We start from the raw sequence: 23,859 nt of genomic DNA on the forward strand, positions 1-23,859 counted from the left end.
ATATTCTAAAGTTTGTTAATTCTATTTTTTATTTTTACTTTTTAAAAAATTATAATTTTTTTTAGGGACAGGGTCCAGCCCAGGCTGGAGCGCAGCAGCGTGATCACAGCTCACTGCAGCCTCCATCTCCTGGGCTCAAGTAATCCTCCCACTTCAGCCTCCCAAGTAGCTGGGACTACAGGTGTGTCACCATGTGTGCTGCTGATTTTTTTTTTTTTTGAGATGGAGTCTCACTTTGTCACCCAGGCTGGAGTGCAGTGGCACAATCTTGGCTCACTACAGCTTCCACCTCCCAGGTTCAAGCGATTCTCCTGCCTCAGCCTCCCAAAGCGTTGGGATTACAGTCATGCGCCACCATGCCTGGCTAATTTTTGTATTTTTAGTAGAGACAGGGTTTCACCATGTTGGCCAGGCTGGTCTCAATCTCCTGACCTTGTGACCCGCCCACCTTGGCCTCCCAAAGTGTTGGAATTACAAGCATGAGCCATCACGCCCGGTCCCCAGCTAATTTTTTTAAGTTTATTTTTTTGTAGAGATGGGGTCTGCCTCTGTTGCCCAGGCTGGCCTTGTCTTGAATTCCTGGACTCGAGCGATCCTCCTATCTCCCAAAGTGCTGGGATTATAGGCATGAGCCCCCACCCTCTGCTGTTTAGTATGTGCTGATTACACACTTGTACCTCTGCTAAAAACCATTGTACACTTTAAACAGGTGAATTGTATGGTATGTGAATTATACCTAATAAAGGTTTTTGTTTTGTTTTGTTTTGTTTTTTAAGCAAGCCAAAATGTGACAATTCAAACTCACAAAACAGGCTGAGGAGAGAGATTTGAACCGCAAAAGGAGTTTTCCTGGATACTGGAACTGCTGGTAGCCAGTGGCACATTACAAGTTCAGGTACGAGCTGGGGGCCATCCCCCACCCGTCCCCAACCCTCCCCTCAGCTCAGAGTCAGAGGAAAGAACTGACGTCCGTGGAGGAGTCAGACAGGACCACAGGCGAGGATGCTGGAGGCAAAGGAAATGAGAATTCTGGTTGTTTACAAAATGTCCCAAACTATTGCGTGTATGGGGCGGGCAGAGTTATAGCCAGGAATTGGGTTTCCTAAGAAAAATTCCAGAAGTAGGCTGGCACGGTGGCTCACGCCTGTAATCCCAGCACTTTGGGAGGCCAAGGTGAGCGGGTCAGTTGAGGTCAGGAACTCGAGACCAGCCTGGCCAACATGGTGAAACCCCGTCTCTACTAAAAGTATGAAAATTAGCTGGGCATGGTGGCGCACGCCTGTAGTCCCAGCTACTTGGGAGGCTGAGGCGGGAGAAATTGCTTGAATTCGGGAGGTGGAGGTTGTGGTGAGCCAAGATCGTCCCACTGCACTCCAGCCTGGGCAACAGAGAGACATTCTGTCTCAAAAACAATGAAAAATAATAAATCGATTCCAGAAGTATTTTTTGATTTGTCATGGGTTGGGTAAGAAAGGCCCCCCAGACTTCCCTTGAGTGCCATGGGGCTGCGGGACCCATATGAACGAGATCTCTCTGGGTGCTCTCAGTACAGAGGCAGTTTCAGGCTGATCCCACGTGGCACAGACAATGCTGCCAGCACCGCCTACCTTTTCCATGCCGGACTCTTTCACGGCCTTGTCCACGATGTTGCGGACCTCATCCTCGTAATTGTGGAGGTTCAGCTGCAGTAAATCTGCCAGGGTTGTCTCTTCTGACATTTTAAATTTCACCTAAGGGAAAAAAACCAGGCATGATTCATGTCATGTCATTTGGACTCTGAAGTGGGCGGACGTCACCATCCTTCACGGAGAGCCGCCGCCAGGGCGTGATCCCGGGCTGCTAGAAGGAGGGAGGCGAGCTCTACACTGCCATTTTCAGCTCTGGGACTTAAGGAGGTGACTTCTCCAAGCCTCACCTTCCTTCCCTGTAAAACCGCATAATAGCAGAACCCACCCGCACTGGGCAGAATTGTGGCCCCCTCAAAATTCACGTCTACTCAGAACCTTCACATGTCACCTTATTTGGAAATAGGGTCTTTGCAGATACTAAGGATCTTGAGGTGAGTTCATCCTGGCTTTTCCAGTGAGACATAAATCCAGGGCCAAGTGTCCTCATGACAGGAAGGAGAGGGAGATCTGAGTCACACAGGAAACAGGGCCTTGTGGAGACTGAGGCAGAGACGGACATGATGCAGCCACAGGCCAAGGAATGCCTGGAGTTCCCAGAAGCTGGAGGAGGCAGGAAGGACCCTCCCCCAGAGCCTTTAGAGGGAGTGCAGCCTGCTGACACCCTGATTTTAGAGTCCTGGCCTCCAGCACTGTGACGGAACACATAACACAGGTCTGCTTTTTTTTTTTTTTTTTTTTTGAGTCGGAGTCTTGCTCTGTCACCCGGGCTGGAGTGCAGTGGCGTGATCTCGGCTCATTGGAATCTTCCCCTCCCTGGTTCAAGCGATTCTTTTGCCTCAGCCTCCCAAGTAGCTGGGACTAGAGGTATGTACCACCACACCCAGCTAATTTTTGTATTTTTAATAGAGATGCGGTTTCACCAAGTTGGACAGGCTGGTCTCAAACTCCTGAACTCAAGTGATCCACCTGCCTCAGCCTCCCAAAGTGCTGGGATTACAGGCGTGAGCCACCGCACCCCCGGCTAGGTCTGTTTGAAGCCTCCCAGTTTGTGGTCCTTTGTCATGGCAGCCCCAGGAAGCGAATCCACCACCTCTGGCAGCTGCCGCGTTCCTAATAGGCAAAGCACTCTGTGGCGGTGGCCGAATCACAGGTGCTGTTACTCTAGTACCAACATACCAGGTGCTTGCCAAGTGCCACCACTTCCCAAATCGCTTCCACATCCCTTGTCTAATATTCTTCTTGGTGTCACATAGTCAGATGTTTCTGAGCATCGATTCTGAGCCCACCGTGGAATTTTAACCAATGACAGAACCTCGCATCTCTAATCACATTTGGGGACATATCCGCCCGAGGCTCACCAAGACCTCAGCTGTGCCCAGCTCCTTTCATGGAGATATTTAGCTGGTTTATCACCGCTCAAGCGTCTCTCCCAGGGCACCTGGATGGGGCACATGAGCCTGTTGCCAGGCATCTGGGAAATCTTTTGTCTCAACACACAAGAGGCACCCCCAGGGACTGGCTCCCAGACACCTGGACATAGAAATCCCTGGGGAGCAAGCGGGTGCCCCCTGTGCCCTCAGGGTGGCCTGCATAACTGGGTTTGCTTTTCCCTCCTTAGGCCTAGGGAGCAGCAGAAGGGCCCTGGACAGTGTGGTGGGGGTGGAGCAGGAGCGTCTAATGCTCCTCCTAGGTGGGCGCCCTCCTGGGCTGGCCGGGACCTAATGAGAGATGGAGGGAACAATTTGGCCCCATTCTCCTACTTCCTGCATGGGTAGGGATCTCTTGGGAAGCCGTGGGTTAAGCCTTCCCGCTGCGCAGGCTTTGGGCCACACTGCCCTTGGTCCTTGGGGTACGTTCTCTCCGTTGTTCTTGCATTCTTTCATGCCGAGCCCCTTCCCAGCCTTTCTGCTTGTCTTCACAGTTCTCACTCCCAAGGCCCAAGCCAAACTTCACATTCACTCAGAGCTTTTCCTTCCCTTCCCACCCCTTGAAGGTGGCGCCCTCCTCTAGGTCTCGGGATCATCACTGAGTATCTCCTGTGCTTGGCATTCAAACCTGATCACGAAGGTTGGCAGAATTTGCCACCAAAATACACCACTTTGGCTTAAGGGTTATTTTGAGCTGAAGGCAGTTGAGAAGAAGCAGATACAAGGGAAGCTCTCTGCCCTCCCCCTATTTGCCTACAAGCAGGAAATAAATTTGCCAAGGAGTCCCACCACCCGTCTACCAAGAACGATAGAAGTTAATCAATGGAGGCCGGGCGCGGTGGCTCACACCTGTAATCCCAGCACTTTGGGAGGCCGGGGCAGGTGGATCACCTGAGGTCAGGAGTTTGAGACCAGCTTGGCCAAGGTGAAACCCTGCCTCTACTAAAAATACAAAAAAGGCCGGGCGCGGTGGCTCAAGCCTGTAATCCCAGCACTTTGGGAGGCCGAGACGGGCGGATCACGAGGTCAGGTGATCGAGACCATCCTGGCTAACACGGTGAAACCCCATCTCTACTAAAAAAAAAAAAAATACAAAAACTAGCCGGGCAAGGTGGTGGCGCCTGTAGTCCCAGCTACTCCGGAGGCTGAGGCAGGAGAATGGCGTGAACCCGGGAGACGGAGCTTGCAGTGAGCTGAGATCCAGCCACTGCACTCCAGCCTGGGCGACAGAGCAAGACTCTGTCTCAAAAAAAAAAAAAAAAAAAAAAAAAAAATCAGCCAGGCATGGTGGTATGTGCCTATAATCCCAGCTACTCAGGAGGCCGAATCAGGAGAATCACTTGAACCTGGGAGGTGGAGGTTGCAGTGAGCCGAGATTGTGCCACTGCACTCCAGCCCGGGCGACAGAGTGAGACTCTATCTCCAAAAAAAAAAAAAAAAAAAGTTAACTGATGGAGACAGCTTTAGCCCCTTATCAGCCCAGAGGAACGGGAGGAATCTACACAACGCAGCTTGCTGAAGCTCACCTCACCTCATCCTGCTGTAAAACAAAAATAAAATCCTAAGCCCCCAAACAAATTGAATGAAACCCTGTCTCTGCTAGGGGCATTCCAAAGTAAACCTGAAAAAGGAGTTCAGGCCATGATGGGAAGCGGGTTGGAAGACAGGCCTCATTATACCCCCCTCCCTTTGCAATTCAGGCACAGATGACCGGCATGAACATCCACACATCGATCCTAAGACTGACCAAACAGAATGTTTGTCGCAACATGATACATCACATGACAGATAGCAGGCCCTGAAAGAAATCGCAGTATTTTACCCTAAAATATATTCCTTTGACATAGTTTGAAATGGTCCTGCAAAGTTGTCTCTTGCAGGGGAAATCTACATTCTGTAGATAATCCCCTTTGTCTTTCCTGGTCTTTTCCCATTTTGTTTTTTTTGAGATGGAATTTTGCTCTGTCACCCAGGCTAGAGTGCAGTGGCATGATCTCGGCTCACTGCAACCTCCGCCTCCCAGGTTCAAGCGATTCTCCTGCCTCAGCCATTCAAGTAGCTGGGATTACAGGTGTGTGCTACCACGCTCGGTTGATTTTTGTATTTTTAGTAGGGATGGGGTTTTGCCATGTTGGCCAGGCTGGTCTCAAACTCCTGGCCTCAGGTGAGCCACCCGCCTCGGCCTCCCAAAATGCTGGGATTACAGGTGTGAGCCACCGTGCCCGGCTTTCCTCTAATTAATCTGTCTCTCATCAGTCTAATTTACAGGGGCCCCAGCCAGGGAACCTAAGATGGATGGAGGAAAAATAAATTCCCCCTCCCCGCAATTGCCAGTACTATTATTTCTTTGCTTCCTTGAGAGCAGAGGCCACGTCTCCTTTCCCTCTGTGTCCTTTGCAGCTAGGTGGGGCCTCTGCAGAGTAGCTGCTTAAAGTGGTTTTGTTCAGTGTTTGCTGAGAGTGGGGAGTGTTCCTGTTGCCTTCTGGAGGGGTCAAGGCCAGTGCCTGCCACTGCGGGATATTCCGGGAAAGATTCGGGTGCTAAGACTCTGAGTTTCTGGGGTCATGAGGACCCCAGTGAAGCTGTTCATTTGCCCCAAACTCCCCAAGTCTTATGAACATGCAGCCTACAACCAGAACTGCCTACTTACTTTGCAGGGCCCAGTGCAAAATGAAAATGCAGGAGCTCCTGTTGGAAAATTACTAAGAACTGGCCAGGTGCAGTGGCTCACGCCTGTAATCCCAGCACTCTGGGAGGCCGAGGCGGGCGAATCACGAGGTCAGGAGTTCCAGACCAGCCTGGCCAATATGGTGAAACCCCGTCTCTACTAAAAATACAAAAAAAAATTAGCCAGGTGTGGTGGCGGGCACCTGTAGTCCCAGCTACTCGGGAAGCTGAGGCAGAAGAATTGCGTGAACCCGGGAGGCGGAGGTTGCAGTGAGCTGAGATCGTGCCACTGCACTCCAGCCTGGCGACAGAGCGAGACTGTCTCAAAAAAAAAAAAAAAAAAGGAAATTACTAAGAATTTTGAGATGGTGAAGTTGAGATGGTAAACGGAGCCTGCCCCTCCACCCCCAACCAACATGGAGCCCTGTGTGACTGCACAGGTCACTTATGCACGAAGCCAGCCCTGCCCACACTGGCTTTACCACCATCGGGCCCCGAACACCTTGGCTAGGCAGCTCAGGACAGCTCATCCTGCAGCAGGGCTGGCCACCAGGGGCGGTCCCCTCCGCCCACCATGGCGCGTGGTACCTGGGTGGCCTGCATGAGCTGCTGCCAGTGGCGTTCCCGAATGGCAGGGTTCTGCAGCTCGCTCACGGCACGCAGGGATGTGATCATGTTCTTCACGGTGTTGTCGAGCCCCACGAAGGCATCCCAGGTTTTCATCTCCTTGTCCAAAGACCTCACATCTTTGGCAAACTTCTTACAATCTATGTCCATCTGCTCAACGTTGATATCTTTCCACTTGGTGGTCTTCCAGTCCTCAATGCTGGTATTTACCTGAAACAAAAACACCCCGTTTCTGCTTTCACTCTTGTCAAGGAGGACTCAGGAATGCAACCCTCTTACCTCTCTGCACTTATTCTCAGGGAGCAAAGCCCAATGAGGAATATTTAGAACGAATACCAGAGATCATTAAAGTGACTGGATACAAGAAAAAACAACGGTGGCATCATAAAAGGTAAGATTTAAAAGTTAACAGTTGGCTGGGCATGGTGGCTCATGTCTATAATCCCAGCACTTTGGGAGGCCGAGGTGAGCAGATCACCTGAGGTCAGGAGTTCAAGACCAGCCTGACCAACATGGTGAAATCCCGTCTGTACTAAAAATACAAAAATTAGCCAGGTGTGGTGGTGCACGCCTGTAATCCCAGATACTTGGGAGGCTGAGACAGGAGAATCACTCGATCCTGGGAGACGAGGGTTGCAGTGAGCTGAGATCACGACACTGCACTTCAGCCTGGGTGACAGAGTGAGACTCTGTCTCAAAAATAAATAAATAAAAATAAAAGCAGTTAAAAGGCATTTTAGCAAAAGCCTGTGTCAGGGCCCTGCTGTTGCTGGCCAGGACCCAGTTTTCTTTGTCTTGTAGCTTGTCCATGTAGCTTGTCTTGGCCCATAAAAGGTGAGTGATGCCTGACAATACCCAGCCTAGTGTTCCCCTTGCCTGCCTTGGCAATCACGAAGGGGCATTGCTGATCCACAGCCTGCACTGTGCAACCAGTCCTTGACAGGTAACTTCCCAGGGAACAACTGCTTGGAACTACAGTATGCACTTTGCATGAATGAGAAATACACTTTTGTTCAGTACACAGAGATTTGTGGGGCTGTTACTGCACAGTAACCCAGCTTCCACTGATAAGAATATAACAGGGCCGGGCGCGGTGGCTCACGCCTGTAATCCCAGCACTTTGGCAGACCGAGGCAGGCGGATCACAAGGTCAGGAGATCAAGACCATCCTGGCTAACACAGTGAAACCCCGTCTCTACTAAAAATAAAATTAAAAAAAAAAAAAAATTAGCCAGGTGTGGTGGTGGGTGCCTATAATCCCAGCTACTCGGGAGGCTGAGGCAGGAGAATGGCATGAACCCGGGAGGCGGAACTTGCAGTAAGCCAAGATCGCGCCACTGCACTCTAGCCTGGGCGACAGAGCGAGACTCCGCCTCAAAAAAAAAAAAAAACAAAACAGAAGACACTTCATTCACAACAATATGAAACAAAACATACAAACTACCCAGGAATAACCTAACCAACAGTATAAACATGAAAATGGCTGTGAAGCTGGAAACTGCTAGTCATTGAGGGAATGAGAGATTGTTGACATGGGCACTTACAGTGGGGAAGATCTGGGCTTGAGAAACATCTGTGCTCGAGAAAGTAAAAACTGAGAGTGTTTACAAGACATTTGCCTTGAAGATACGACGATCTGAAACCTTAATCTACATAGGAGTCGATGGCTTTTTCTGGCAGGTTCAAGATTAGCCTGCATCCTATTATCATAAAATGTCTTGGCTAGTGTGTTTTGGAGAGTTTTTCTTGAATTATCCTGACTTCAAATGCTGTCATCTCCTGGGAAACGTGGATTTTATTCTCCCATCTACGCAAACAATTTTTTGTCGTGGGAAAGTGTATATCCCATTCTCTCAGATGCCACTATGTTCTGTAATGCCAATCACATAAAAGAAACTTGAAGCCGGGCGCGGTGGCTCACGCCTGCAATCCTAGCACTTTGGGAGGCTGAGGCAGGAGAATCACCTGAGGTCAGGAGTTCGAGACTAGCCTGACCAACATGGTGAAATCCCATCTCTACTAAAAAAAATACAAAAATTAGCCGGGTGTGATGGTAGGCGCCTGTAATCCCAGCTACTGGGGAGGCTGAGGCAGGAGAATCACTTGAACTCGGGAGGCAGAGGTTGCAGCGAGTGGACATCACGTCACTGCACTCCATTCTGGGCCACAGAGAGACTTTGCCTCAAAAAAAAATAAAATAAAATAAAAAAAAAGAGACTCAAATTCAGTTAATTGTTGAAAAAGTATCAAGAGGCCTTCAATTTGTACCTTCTCTTAAGGCCTGGCTGTAAAAAAGCCTGTGACTCCAAATATGTTTTTCCCCCTGTGTAAGAAATATTTTGACTCAGTATGGTCAGCATGAAGACATTTACTATAATGTAATTTAAAAATTAAATAAAAGAGACAGAGCATACTCTTGTATGAGAAAATGGAATACTGCCAAGAGATTAATTTCCTTCAAATGAGTTAATTCAATTCCATTTAAAGTCATAATAGCTTCCTTTTGGAGGGGAGGAAGATTTGACAAATGATTCTTTTGTTTTTGAGACAGAGTCTCACTCACTCTGTCTCCCAGGCTGGAGTACAGTGATGTGATCTCAGCTCACTGCAGCCTCCACCTCCTGGGTTCAAGTGATCCTCCTGCCTCAACCTCCCCAGTAGCTGGGACTACAAGCACATGTCACCAAACCCAGCTAATTGTTATATTTTTAGTAGAGGTGGGGTTTCACCATGTTGGCCAGGCTGGTCTCAAACTCCCGGCCTCAAGTGATCCGCCCACCGTGGCCTCCCAAAGTGCTGGGATTACAGGTGTGAGCCACCACACCAAGCTGGATTTGACAAAAGTTCATTCAAAAAAGTAAAAGAGGAAAGAGTTCAACTATTTTTGAAAACAGATGAGCAAAGAGGAGACAGAATGGCAGAAACCAACATCTGCACACACACAAAAGAAGAAATACTTGGGAAAAAGAGGCTCCATGCTTGGAGTCCAGTCTCCCTTCACACACGGAGACCTGGCCTGTCCTTATCTTTCTGCTGCCTAGGAGGCCACAGAGCAGCCCACAGAGACATGATCCAGACTGCTCTTGTTTGGCAAATTCCCAGGCTCCCGAATTGCCTCTTCTTCTCCCTGAATATCACCCCTCCACAACCTACCCAAATCCCAATTTCCTCAGGGCTGTCTTAGCATCTGACCCAAACAAAAAGCCTGCTTGCATTCTTTAAAAAGTTGTTAGTTCTTTCAGTTCTGCCAAGACGGAGCAGCCTTGTTACTTCTGGCTTCTCCCTCTTACAACTGAAAAACCTTGGACATATCACAACAAACAAGACCATGGAAGATTGCTCGTATATTGAGGAAATACTTAAGACAGTTATGTTACGGTTAAGAGGGGCAGAGGTGAGGGCAAAGAGATCTAAATGGAAGTAAGATTTCTACACTCAAAAGTGACAAAATGCTGATATCAGTGACTGTCAAACAACCACTAAGAAAACTATATAAAGTGCTATGTTCAGAATCACTCTAAATAAATCAGGATGGATCCTAAAAATGTTAAAAGAGTCAAAGGACCAAGAAACAAAGGGAACAAACAGAAAACAAAATGGCAGACATAGGCTCTAACATGACAATAATGATCTTAAATGCAAAATGGTCTAAATACATCAATTAAAAGCCAGAGACTGGCAGAGTGGATGAAAACACATGACCCAACCATATGCTATATATAAGAAACTCACTTCAAATACAAAAATACAGGTAGCTTGAAAATTGAAAAATGGAAAAAGATCAGGATGAACACTAGTCAAAAACAATAGGAAAAAAATAGAAGTAGCGATACTAGTATCAGATAAAGCCAACTTTAGAGCAAAGAACATTCCTAGAGACGAAAAGACCATTATATAATGGGAAAAAGAGTCAACCTGTAGGAAGACAATAATCTCAAATCTGTACACACCAAGCAACAGAGCCTCGAAATACACAAAGCAAAAACTGATCGAGCTCAAAAGAGAAACAAACACATCCATAATTACAGTTGGAGAGATTTCAACACCCCACTCTCAGCAGTTTATGGAATTGCTAGACAGAAACTTAGCAAGACTATAAAAGGACAGAACAATACAACCAACCAACAGGATCTGATTGACACGTATAAAACACTCTGCCCAACAAAAGCCGAACACACATTCTGTTCAAGGGCCCGTGGGACATTCACCCAGACAGACTATACCCTGATCCATAAAATAAAGCTTAATACATTTAAAATAATGAAAGTTATATACAGTGTATTCTTTGACCATAATGGAATCAAACTAGAAATCAATAATAGAAAGGCAACAGGAAAATCTCTAAACACTTAGAAATTTAAAATACACTTCTAAATCATCCATGGGTCAAAGAGGAAGCCTCAAAAGAAAAAAAAAAAAAAACACAGAGAACTGAATGTAGTATCAAAGTATGTGGGACACAGCTAATGTAGAGAGGGAAATTTGATAGCACAAAGTGTTTCCTTTAGAAAAGAGAAAAGGTCTCAAATCAATAATCTAAGTTTCCACCTCAATAAACTAGAAAATGAGCAAAATAAACCCAAAGCAAAGGAAGGAACAAAATAATAAAGATCAGAAACCAATGAAATTTAAAATAAAACAACACAAAAATTAAACAAAAATCTGGTTCTTTGAAAAATCAATAAAGTTTATAAACTTCTACTAAGACCAACAAAGATGGAAAGAGTGAAGACACAAATCACCAATACTAGGAATGAAATAGAAAATACCACTGCCAAGCTTGCAACCATTTAGAGGATGATATGGAACTAGTACAAACAACTTCATGCTTGAATTAAACAATTTAGAAGAAATAAACGAATTCCTCAGAAACCACAAGCTACCAAAATTCTCTACCAAGATTTTCACAAATTTGAAACAGACCAACATGAGCAAGCCTATATGGCCATTAAAGAAATTGAATTTGTGACTAAAAATCTCATGTAAATGACCGGGCGCGGTGGCTCACGCCTGTAACCCCAACACTTTGGGAGGCTGAGGCAGGTGGATCACCTGAGGTCAGGAGTTCAAGATCAGCCTGAAGAACATGGTGAAACCCTGTCTCTACTAAAAAATACAAAAAAAATAGCTGGGTGTGGTGGTGGGCACCTGTAATCCCAGCTACTCAGGCGGCTGAGGCGGGAAAATCACTTGAACCTGGGAAGCAGAGGCTGCAGTGAGCCAAGATCACGCCACTGCACTCCAGGCCTGGGCGATAGAACGAAGCTCTGTTTCAAGAAAATAACGTCAATATTAATCCGCTATCTTAGTAGACTAAACAAAAATCAATCATATCAGGAGACACACAAAAAATTGACAAGATCTAACACCCATTCATGATGAATAGTCTAAACAGAAGGAATAGAATTTCCTCAGCTTGAAAACTTACAGCTAATATACATAATGGCAAAGTGGTTTTCTTCTTAGATTGGGAACAATGCAAGGATGTGTGAACTCACCATTCTTATTCAACAGAGTACTGGAAGTTCAGGCCACCGCAATAAGGCAAGAAAAAGAAATAAAAGACATACAGAATAGAAAGGAAAAATAAAACTGTTCCTATTTGCAGATGACATTATTGTCTATGTACAAAATCCCTAAGGAGTCTAAAAAAGCCATCCAAGAACTAGTAAGTGAGTGTAGCAAGGTCACAAGATAAAAACAAACACACAAAAATTATTCACATTTGTACATACCCAAACAAACGTGGAAACCAAAATTTAAGACACAATGCCACTTATTAATACAATCACTTCTAAAAAGAAAAGGAAAGACACACGAGGTATAAATGTAGCAAAATACGTATAGGATCTTAAACGCTATTACAAAATGAAATCACAAAATGCTGACTAAAGAAATCAAAGAAGGGACTGAGAGAGTCAACATGTCAGTTCTCCCCAAACTGATTAATAGTTTTAACGCAATTCCTATAAAAACCCCAATAAGGTTTTACTTTTTTATAAGCATACCAAGCTTATTCTAAAATTCATATGGAAAAGTACAAGTCCTAGAAGAGCAAACCAATTTTGACAAAAAAGGATAAAGTGGGAGAAATCACTCTGTATAACAAACCTTACTAGATTGCTCTAGTAATCAAGACTGTGCAGTGTCGTGGAGGGATAGACACAAAGACCAATGGAACAGAGCACAGAACCCATCAACAGCAGCCCACTAAGGTGCCCGACTGACTTCTGACAAAGATACAAAATAAATTAAATGGAGCGGGGCCAGGTGCCATGGCTCACGCCTGTAATCCCAGCAGTTTGTGAGGCCGAGGCAGGTGGATCGCTTGAGGTCAGGAGTTCAAGGCCAGCCTTGCCAACATGAAAACTTCATCTCTACTAAAAATACAAAAATTAGTCGGGCGTAGTGGTGGGTGCCTGTAAACCCAGCTACTCAGGAGGCTGAGGCAGGAGAATCACTTGAACCTGGGAGGTAAGAGGTTGCAGTGAGCTGAGGTCACACCACAGTGCTCCAGCCTGGGTGATAAGAGTGAGACTCCATTTAAAAAAAAAAAAAAAGTTTTTTAATGGAGGGACTGACTTGTCTACAAATGGTGCTGGAGCAATTAGACATCCATAAACAAACAAACAAAAATAATAAATGAAGCTTAACTCAATAAACCTCACTCCTTATACAAAAATTAACTCAAAATGGCTCATAGACAAACAGAAAACTATAAAAGCATAGGAGAAAATCTGTAGGATCTAGGAAAAGAGTTCATAATCTATGAAAGGAAAAATTGATAAAATGGATTATATCCAAGTTTCATATTAAAAACTTGATTTAATTAAAGATTATACTAACACTGGCCGGGCATGGTGGTTCACGCCTGTAATCCTAGCACTTTAGGAGGCCAAGGCGGGTGGATTGCCTGAGCTCAGGAGTTTGAGACCAGCCTGGTCAACATGACAAAACCCCATCTCTATTAAAAATACAAAAATGAGCCAGGCGTGGTGGCGGGCGCCTGTAATCCCAGCTGCTCGGGAGGCTGAGGCAGGAGAATCCCTGAGATCGTGCCACTGTACTCCAGCCTGGGTGACAGAGTGAGACTCCGCCTCAAAAAAAACAAAATGATACAAAAACTCTTGCTCAGAGAAACACCTTGTTAAGAGAACGAAAAGACAAGTTACAGACTAGGAGAAATTACTTGCAAACCACAACCTGACAAATTGCTAGTTTCTGGAACATATGAAGAACTCTCAAAATTTAACAGTAAAAAACTCAGTTTTGGTTGCTGGGCGGGAGGGAGGTGCTGGCTGCAGAGGGAAGGAGCTCCCAGTGGCTGTGGAGAACCCAGCCCAGCTGAGCCGAGCCACGGCCACCATGGTGGCTACCGAGGCCACTCATGAGAACCACGACACCTCCACTGAGAGTAGAGACAAGTCCAACCAGGACCCTCAGTTTGAGCCAATAGCTTCTATTCCTGAGCAAGAAATTAAAATGCTAGAGGAAGAGGAAGAGGGACTTTTTAAAATGTGGGTGAAACTCTTCTGATTTGTTTCAGGGAACAATATCCTGGAATGGAAGGGTGGAGGCACTGGCAACATCAAGCTCCTGAAGCACAAGGAGAAAGGGGCCTCACGAGGAGGGACAAGACCCTGAAGATGGACAAGACCCTGAAGATTTGCCAGCCCCTAAGTCACGCCCAGCAGCTTCCTGAATGCTGAGCATGCACAGAAATTCCAAAGTTCAAAGAATGTAAAAAAGATATCAAAGAGAGACAAAAAGGACCGGGCAAAAACAACAATGCTGAAAAAGTGGTGGAAAAGCTAGAAGCTCTTTTGGTGAAGAGGAGACTGAGGAAGACACTGAGCAAAAGCATTAAATTCTTCCTTTCTTTCCCTTTTCTTTTTTTTGAGATAGAGTCTCACTCCATGGCCCAGGTGGGAGCGCAGTGGCACCATCGCAGCACACTGCAGCCTCCACCTCCTGGGCTCAAGTGATCCTCCCACCTCAGCCTCCTGAGTAGCTGGGATCACAAGTGCACACCCACTATGCCCAGCTCATTTTTTGTATTTTTAGTAGAGACAGGGGTCTTGCTATGTTGCCCAGGCTGGTCTTGAACTCCTAAACTCAAGTGATCCACCTGCCTCAGCCTCCCAAAGTGCTGGGATTATAGGCATGAGCCACTACACCCAGCCTCCTTTTTCTTACCTATTTATTTGAGACAGTCTCACTCTGTTCCCCAGGCTGGAGTATAACGGTGCGATCTTGGCTCACTGCAACCTTCACCTCCTAAATAGCTGGGATCACAGGTGCCTGCCACCACGCCCAACTAATTTTTGTATTTTTGTAGAGACAGGGTTTCACCATGTTGGCCAGGCTGGTCTTGAACTCCTGGCTTCAGGTGATCCACCTGCCTTGGCCTCCTGAAGTGCTGGGATTACAGGCGTGAGCCATGGCACCCAGCCTCCTTTTTCAATTTTACCATGTCGCTCCTTTTCAGTTTGTTTTTATTGTGTTTTGTTTTCACAAGGGACTTTATATAAATAACTGGATTTAAAAAAAAACTTAAAGTCAATTAGAAAAAAAAAAACACGTCAACTAGAAAATGGACAAAAGACATGAATATGCAGTTCACCAAGGAGGATATATGGATGTCAAAGAAGCCCATGAGAAGATACTGGCGGGTGACACCTGTAATACCAGCACTCTGAAAGGCTGAGACGGATGGATCGCTTGAGCCCAGAAGTTCGAGACCAGCCTGGCCAACACAGCGAGGTTCCATCTCTACAAAGAAGTGCAAAAATTAGCTAGGCGTAGTGGTGCAATCCTGTAGTCCCAGTTACTTGTGAGGCTGAGGCAGGAGGATTGCTCGAGCCCAGGAGGCAGAGGTTGCAGTCAGCCGAGATCGTGCCACTGCACCCCACCCTGGGCAACAGAGCAGGACCTTGTCTCAAAAATAAATAAATAAAAATACTTTTTAAAAAAGAAAATATGCTGGCATCATTAGTCAGTAGGAAATACAAATGAAACCACAAAATCTTTCTCATAGATTGAGCCTCTGATGGTCTGAATATTCCCCCCTAAATTCCTGTGTTGAAATCCTTACCTCACAGGTGATATTAGGAGGCAGGGCCTTTGGGAGGTGATGAGGTCATGGGGGCGTGGCCCTCAGGAATGCAATTCGTGCTCTTATTCATGTGTTTATTTTTTGAGATAGAGTCTTACTCTGTGCCCAGGTTGGAGTGCAGTGGTGCGATCCTGGCTCACTGCAACCTCTGCCTCCCAGGTTCAAGTAATTCTTCTACCTCAGCTTCCTGAGAAGCTGGGATTATAGGTGCACGCCACCATGCCCAGTTAATTTTCGTATTTTTCATAGAGAGAGGGTTTCATCATGTTGGCCAGGCTGGTCTCAAACTTCTGACCTCGGGTGATCCACCTGCCTTGGCCTCCCAAAGTGCTGGGATTACAGGCATGAGCCACCATATCCGGCCTGATTCGTGCTCTTATAAAAGGGACCCTGGAGAGATTTCTCACCCCCGCCTGGAGAGATTTCTCACCCCCGGCCCGTCCCACTTCCACCACGTGAGGATGCAGTGAGAGGTGCCGTCTATGAGCCACAAAGTGGGTCCTCCCCAGGCATTACATCTGCCTCGATCGTGGACTTCCCAGCCTCCAGACCGGTGAGGAACAAAATGTCTGCGGTTTATGAGCCACTCAGTTTATGGGATTTTGTTAGAGCATCTTGAACAGACTGAGTGGTTTTCCTTACTTAAAACAATTCCTTTAAAAGAGGTGAGATGTGAGAGAGAATGAGAGGAGGACGAAGAGGAAGAGGAAAAAGATGAAGGGAGGCAAAAAGAGAGAGGGGGCAGTCGAAGGCGAGCCCCCACCCACGTACAGAGAGAGGTGAACATATCTGCTTTAGCAGAGGGACCCCGCCTCGTGATCTCAGGGCCCTTCGGGTGCCTCCACCCAACACTAGAAACCTTGTGGTCACATTCTTACAACCAAAGGGCACCCGGAGCCTGCCCTCTTGTTGCCCGGGGCAGCTCCGAGCCGAACCCCGGGCCCCACCCACACAGCGTGCGCTGTGCTCACCACGACAATCATGTCCCAGAGCTCCTTCAGCAGGCGGACCTCCCGGTGGCAGGCCTTGAGCTGCTTGTAGTCGGGGACGGTGACCTCGAACAGGCCCCCGGACTTGGACAGCGCCTCCATGATGCCTTCCATGGCCGAGATGCTCTTTTGTTGCTAGGGGAGGGGAGGGGGCTGTCAGTAGGGCTGCCTACCCTCAGCGGCGCCCCACCCCACGCCCCGATGTTCTGCTCATCTCTCCAGTGTGCCCTCCCTGATAAACCTTCTGGGAGGAGGTGTCAATACAATGGTGTCCCACCTGGAGGGAGGACAGAGCCCTCCATCCCCCAACGCCTCCTGGGTCCTGCCTGCAGGAGAGGGCGGGTGAGCTCTACCCATTCCAGCGTGGGGACTGACTCCCAATGGGCATGGTACAAATGCCTCATTTCCTCCTGAGAGTTCCTGATTTCCCAGCATTTCTTCCACTTTCATATATTTTTATTTTATTAAAAATGATTTAAGTAATGCTTTGAAATGAGATAATTGAGAGAAGCAAAGAGGAAAAATCCCCAGTGTCCTTACAAATCCTGCGACTAAGAGTTGGCACCTGGTGTTAGTGGGTATGTTTGCACGGACACGTAATGGGCAGGCTGTGGCAAAGGTGGGCTCGGAGTGTGTGCACACATGGACACGCAGGGACCACCTGCCCTGGTCAGCAGCTGGAGCTCCACAGCTCCCCTTGGATGGGCACGGGGTACCCCTCACCCCAAATCTTTCCAGAAAACCCAGCCCGGGGCCCTAGGGAGAGAATGGCTGCATCTCCATTGTTGCTTGAGGAACGTGACATGAGGAAACAGCCATGAGGGAGGGTCGGATCGGAGCTGGAGGCCAAAGAGCTGAAGCTCAGGGAGGGGAAGAGTGGGGCGACCCTGAGGACCCTGGGGTTCACATGTGCTAGAGCCTGTGAGGCGGAGGTGCAGGCAGGGCTGGCCCAGCAGGACCTGGGCACCGTACTGGGAGCAAAGAGGCACTGACGAGGGCCCTACTGGGCCTCAAGAGGCCTCCCTGGGCCCTGAGCACCCCCACACGCTCCTGCCCACAAGAGCCTTTTGGGCCTGAGCTTGAGCGGGCTGCCAGGTCCAGGGCTGTGTGAATTTGCACTGGATGTGATCATGAACTCGGACAGTGGGAACAGAATGGGAACATGAGTGACGCGTGGCTGCTGCCAGATGTGGTGGGTCAGGAGAGGCAGCAGGCAGGGAGTGATGGCAGGTGAGCGTTAAGCCCAGGAGACAGGAAGCTGCTGAATGTGAACAGAGTGGGGATTAGGGGGCGGAGCCAGGCTAAGGGACTGTGGGTCACACAAGGTGTTAAGAGGCCTCAGCTGTGGAGGCCTGGAGCCACGCTCTGAGCAGCGAGACACAGAGGGGACACCCCATGGTCTGGAAGCTGCTGGGTTTGCATGTTCACTCACATACCCACGCATGTGCTTGCACACATATGCGCATGCATACACATAAGAGCACTTGTGCATGGCCCCAAGGTCAGTCCCACGGAGGCCACGTTTCTGGACTTGAAAGAATAACAACTTGAGTAAAGAAAGCAGTGGGGTTCCCAGCCTTACCCGCCAATCTCACCCTTGAGCAAAAATACCGTATTCAGGGACTTGTAGGGGTTGGGGTCGCTGAAGGAGAACGGGGCCTTGTGCCTGAACTTCTCCCTGAACTCATGCTGCTTGAGCTGCGAGAGAAGAGAGTAGGGTACAGAGGGTCACGGGGCGGCCACCTGCCCCGAGGGTGGCCCCACCTTGCGTGCCGCAGGGCCCTGTGTGAGCCCCACGCTGCTCCCCGGAAATCCCGCCCCCTACCCCAGGTACAATACCTCGAACTGCTGGCACTTCCGCCGCAGGATGCTGACCTCGTTGGCCTGGAGTGGGGCCACGTTCTGCTTCACCTGAATGGCCAGTTTCTTGGTGTTTGTCCAGTGCTCCGGCAGCTCCTGCAGGAAGCGAAGGTGGAGGAGGGCTCCTTTCTCATTTCTTTTCTTAAACCTTCCATTGTGAAATAATCAGAGACTCATGGAAAGCTACAAATACAGTGCAGGAGCCGGCGCGGGGGCTCACACCTCTAATCTCAGCACTTTGGGAGGCCTGGGTGGAAGGATCACTTGAGCCCAGGAGTTCCAGACCAGCCTGGGCAACAAGTGAGACCCCGTGTCTAAGAAAGACACAAAAAAAGTTTAGCTGGGTGTGATGGCATGGGCCTGTAGTCCAAGCTACTCAGAAGGCTGAGCTGGGAGGATCACTTGAACTCGGGAGGCAGAGGCTACAGTGAGCCAAGATTGTACCACTGCACTCCAGCCTGGGTGACAGAGTGGGACCCTGTCTCAAAAAAAACAAAAACAAAACCAAAAACCAACCTCCTTAATGGCAACCTAGGACATCAACTTTGGTGTCTCTGTTAACTAGACCAGAGAATGTACTCACCTTTCATCATGTTTTTAAACCTGATCCATTCGCGCGCGCGCGCGTGTGTGTGTGTGTGTGTGTGTGTGTGTGTGTGGTCTCCCATGCAATCTGATCCCACATATAGATTTGTCCAAACACCGCCACAATCAAGATACGGATTGTCCATGACAACAGAGGAATCCCCTTTCTATCTCTCCACCACAGTCCTGCCCCTGGGGACTGCTCAGCTCTTCTCCAGCTCTATAATGTTGTCATTTCCAGAATGGCTGCAACAATTAGATGAGTTTTTGTATTTCCCAAGTTCCCCACGCTTGGGCGAATAGTATAATCGTAAATGTTTAATTATTATTTATTCTTTTTTGAGACAGAGTCTCACTCTATTGCTGAGGCTGGAGTGCAGTGGTACAATCTCGGCTCACTGCAACCTCTGCCTTCTGGGTTCCAATGCCTCAACCTCCTGAGCAGCAAGGATTACAGGCGCCTGCCACCATGCCAGGCTAATTTTTTAATTTTTAGTAGAGATGGCATTTTGCCGTGTTGCCCAGGCTGGTCTTGAACTCCTTGCCTCAAGTAATCCACCCACCTTGGCCTCCCAAAGTGCTGAAATTACAGGCATGAGCCACCACACCGGGCCATAAAATATTTTAAAGAAAAATAAAAAATCCCAGCCCATGAACTTTTGGCCCACAGCGGACGCTTCTCTATTTCTTCTACGATTGCTGACTCTATGGTTTCTGTCTGCATTTTTACTACCCCAGTTGCCTTGTTTGTGGCTTGGAGCACCTTGGGGTGGGACAGCTGAGAACCTGCTGAGTCCTTTTTTTTCTTTTGACACAGAGTCTTGGCTCTGTCACCCAGGCTGGAGTTCAGTGGTACAATCATAGATCGCTGCAGCCTTGACTTCCTGGGCTCAACCAATCCTCCCACCTCCTAAGTAGCTGGGACTACAGGTGTGCGCCACCATGCCTGGTTAATTTTTTAAATTTTTTACAGAGACAGGGTTTCACTGTGTTGCCCAGGCCGGGGCCCCTCCCTCTTGTCACCCCCAGGGCTATGGGGTCTTGGGGACTGGCTGGAGTCAGCACAAGACGGGGGAGTGGGTCCTGTCTGTAGCTGGACACAGAGAAAGGGAGAGGGAGGGGGGGAGGAGGGGTGGATGGGCTGGGAGGAAATGGAAACTCCAGGCCAGACTCAAAGAGAGGAGGGAGCGGGGTCTCCTCAATGGGCACACCTAGAGGTGGCTGGAGGGCAGCTCTAGGACACACCTCCTCCATCCTTCCACCCTTGCCCTGCACACACACCTCCATGCTGACAGCTGTAGTTTTTTGAATTCTCAGTCAAGAGCTGTGCAAACGCAGCTGCCAGCCCCTCCCCCCACTTCAGCTGCCTAATCTCTCCCCAGGGTCTCCCGACCTTGTTCTTTTTCCACCATCCTGGCACCCAGCTCCACTGGGCACTCCTAACAGGCACTCAGGAGGATTTTGTATTTTTGTATTTGCATTTTGTATTTTTTTTTTTTTTGAGACAGAATCTCTGTCACCCAGGCTGGGGTCCAGTGGCGTGATCTCAGCTCACTGCAACCTCTGCCTCCAGGGTTCAAGCAATTCTCCTGCCTCAGCCTCCTGAGCAGCTGAGACTACACCGCCACGCCTGGCTAATGTTTTGTATTTTTGTAGAGACGGGCTTTCACCATGTTGCCCAGGCTGGTCTTAAACTCCTGAGCTCAGGCGATCCACCCACCTCAGCCTCCCAAGGTGCTGGGATTATAACGAAGGCATTTTTAATCCAACAAAACATCTGTGGAACAGAGGGAGCACTGGAGTCACCGTGGAGGCAGTCTCCAGGGTCTCCTGTCCCCTGGAAACCTCCTCCCTGCACCTCCCCGTTCCATTGGGATCCGGTGTCCAGAGGGGATCTAGCCTGCAGCGTCCCCCGTGGTTGTGTGTGATGGGCTGGTCTGTGGTTCAGGCCAGGCTGGCTCTTCCTTTGGTGGTGCTTCCTGCAACCTTCTCCCTGCTCACCTGGACGCAGCCACGCCCACCCACCACGTACCTGCAGCTTCAGGTGGATCTCCTCAGGCATCTCCTCCCCGTAGGTCTTGAGCAGCTCGATGGTTTGCTTCAGGGGCTCAAACATGTTGTCGGTGGCCACCTGCCTCTCCTTGACCTTCATCAGATGCCCCATCACTTCCACCAGCCCGTCATAGTCCCCCTCCTTCAGGGGCTTGGTCAAGCCCATTCTGGCGACTTTCATGAAGGCTTCCAGGTCAGCCAGGCTAAGGGACAAGGGGACCATTTGTGATGGGCCCAGTCCCCCTTGGGCCCACCCTTGATGGTACGGAGCCCCATCAGAGGGGGACGACCACGGTGAGGTCAACTGGCCATCACCGAAGGCCCCAGCTGGGGAGGGAGCGCCCCTGCCCACCTTGGATCCCTTCAGCTCGATCAGCCCATGCCCGGACATCACCCCAAGCCTCAGCAGCTTAGCTCAAGTCCATCCCTGAGTCCCAGGCTACGGCCACATCCCAGAGAGGCCTTCACTAGCCCTCCAGATGGATTTCAGCCAGGCAGTGCTCTCTCCTGGCACTGTGCCCATCACAGCACTGACGGCCGCCTATCATTCCACGGCTGCTGGTCTGTTTGTTTAGCACCAGCTTTCCCTGCCAGACTTCAGGTTTCCTCCACGTCTGGCACCTGGGCAAAGCAGGTGCTTGGTACTCTGGGGTTGGAGGAGGGACAATGTTTGCTCGCAGCCCGGTGACACCTTTCTGCTTACGCTTGGTGGGGTGAGCTTTGGAGCCCGAGTGAGCCTTGGAGCCCGTCCTCCACCCCTGCTACCCCGGAGGAGGCACCCAACAAATGCTACCCACTCAAGTGGAGAGCCATTCCCTGGTGGGCTTCCGAGGACACGGCTGGACGCCCACCTGTTGGTGACGTGGTTGCTCAGGTGCTGCTTGAACATGAAGCCCCAGCGCCGGATCGTGCTGAGCAGGGCCTGCTTGAAGGGGCGACAGTCACACTGCAGCCAGCCGTGGAACACCTTGGTGTTCTCGCACTCGGACACCTCCTCGTACAGCTTCTCGTAGGAGTCGATCTGGAAAACATGGCCACCGGTGGGCGGCCTGTCATAGCCTGCAAGCCTTGGGGGGCATCAGGACGGGGCCTCAGTCCAGGTGCTTCCTGCACTGCACCTGCTGGCCACTATGGGACCAGGGTCAGCAGAGGGCAGCGTGGGGCACACGGGGGCCCTCATGCCAAGTTATTGTTCCTTCCAGCCCCAGAGTCTAGCCCCAGAACGTGCCAGTTCCCAAGAAGGGGGCATGGCACACCACACAGGCCTGCACAGGGGAGCATCAGGGGCAGTCAGGAGGCAGAGGAAGCCGGGGGAAATGGGGGCAGTAAAGAGCCTTTATTGTGGCAGAACGGGTCATGGCAGCCGGACTTCTGAAGCTGGGTAGGACAGAAGCTTCAAGAGGTGAGTCAGGTCACAGGCTCCTAAAGGACACCCCTAGCTCATCCTTCTTGGTGCTGATTTACAACCTGGGGCCTCTAACTCCTCCCGCTGCCCCAACCCTGTGCTGCAGAATGTACCCCTGGGCATGGGTCACCCTTGCCCACAGGACCCTCTTTCTCACTGTGCGTCGGGAACAGAGCTAGAGGTTTGTGTGTTAACTGTTTTCTTATTCTCCGCATTCTTTCTGTGGCTGTTGGATAAAGTGCTCTGCAGCTGTGTCTTTTGGTCCCTGTGGGCTACAGTGCAGTTTAACTCCAATGTTTCTTTGTTGATTTTCTGTCTAGATGATCTGTCCAACGCAGAAAGTAGGGTGTTGAAATCCCTAACTGTTACTGTATTGGGGTCTCTCTCTCCCTTTAGATCTACTACTATTTGCTTTATGTATCTGGGTGATCTGGTGCTGGGTGCATAGACATGTAGAATTGTTAAATCCTCTTGCTGAGTTGATCCTTTTACCATTATATAGTGACCTTCTTGGTCTTGTTTTACTGTTTTTGACATAAAATCTGTCTTTTTTTTTTTTTTTTTTTGAGATGGAGTCTCGCTCTGTTGCCCAGGCTGGAGTGCAGTGGCACAATCTTTGCTCACTGCAAGCTCCGCCTGCCGGGTTCACACCATTCTCCTGCCTCAGCCTCCTAAGTAGCTGGAACTACAGGCGCCTGCCACCACACCCAGCTAATTTTTTGTATTTTCTTTTTTTTTTTTTTTTTAGACGGAGTCTCGCTCTGTCACCCAGGCTGGAGTGCAGTGGCCAGATCTCAGCTCACTGCAAGCTCTGCCTCCCGGGTTCATGCCATTCTCCTGCCTCAGCCTACCGAGCAACTGGGACTACAGGTGCCCGCCACCTCGCCCGGCTAGTTTTTTGTATTTTTTAGTAGAGACGGGGTTTCACCATGTTAGCCAGGATGGTCTCGATCTCCTGACCTCGTGATCCGCCCATCTCGGCCTCCCAAAGTGCTGGGATTACAGGCTTGAGCCACCGCGCCCGGCCAATTTTTTGTATTTTCGGTAGAAACGAGGTTTCACCGTGTTAGCCAGGATGGTCTTGATCTCCTGCCCACCTTGGCCTCCCAAAGTGCTGGGATTACAGGCATGAGCCACTGTGCCCGGACAACATAAAGTCTGTCTTATCCGACGTAACTATAGTCATTCCTGCTTGTTCTTGGTTTCTGTTTGTGTGGAATCTCTTTTTCTATCCTTTTGCATTCAGTCTGTCTTTACAGGCGAAGTGAGTTTCTTGTAAGCAGCATATATTGGGGTCACCTTAATCCACTCAGACAGTCTGTATCTTTTAAGTGGAGAATTGAATCCATTTACATTTGAGGTTATTACTGACAGATGTGATTTTCTGTGTTCTTCATGCTCTGACATCTGGGGACTTGCCCAGGGACGGCCCCTCCCACACCTAGTCGATTTCGAGAGACAACAAACAATTCACTCGGGGGCGTGGTTTTATATGCAAATGAGC

The 23,859-nt window shown here is 49.1% G+C and overlaps 1 protein-coding gene across 1 annotated transcript in view; it reads right to left on the minus strand.

Moving 5' to 3' along the window:
- DNAH17 (dynein axonemal heavy chain 17) overlaps window positions 1-23,859 on the minus strand; it is a 150,931-nt gene that overhangs the window by 87,501 nt on the left and 39,571 nt on the right. The window contains exons 21-27 of the mRNA XM_077973073.1: window positions 21,802-21,971; window positions 20,931-21,153; window positions 18,293-18,409; window positions 18,065-18,151; window positions 16,436-16,588; window positions 6,311-6,559; window positions 1,608-1,730 (exon numbers count right to left, since the gene is read on the minus strand). Coding sequence (XP_077829199.1) covers window positions 1,608-1,730; window positions 6,311-6,559; window positions 16,436-16,588; window positions 18,065-18,151; window positions 18,293-18,409; window positions 20,931-21,153; window positions 21,802-21,971 — 1,122 coding nt within the window. The remainder of the gene's footprint in view (window positions 1-1,607; window positions 1,731-6,310; window positions 6,560-16,435; window positions 16,589-18,064; window positions 18,152-18,292; window positions 18,410-20,930; window positions 21,154-21,801; window positions 21,972-23,859) is intronic.

Source organism: Macaca mulatta, chromosome 16 (assembly GCF_049350105.2).
Source record: "Macaca mulatta isolate MMU2019108-1 chromosome 16, T2T-MMU8v2.0, whole genome shotgun sequence".
Classification (NCBI taxonomy): domain Eukaryota; kingdom Metazoa; phylum Chordata; class Mammalia; order Primates; family Cercopithecidae; genus Macaca; species Macaca mulatta.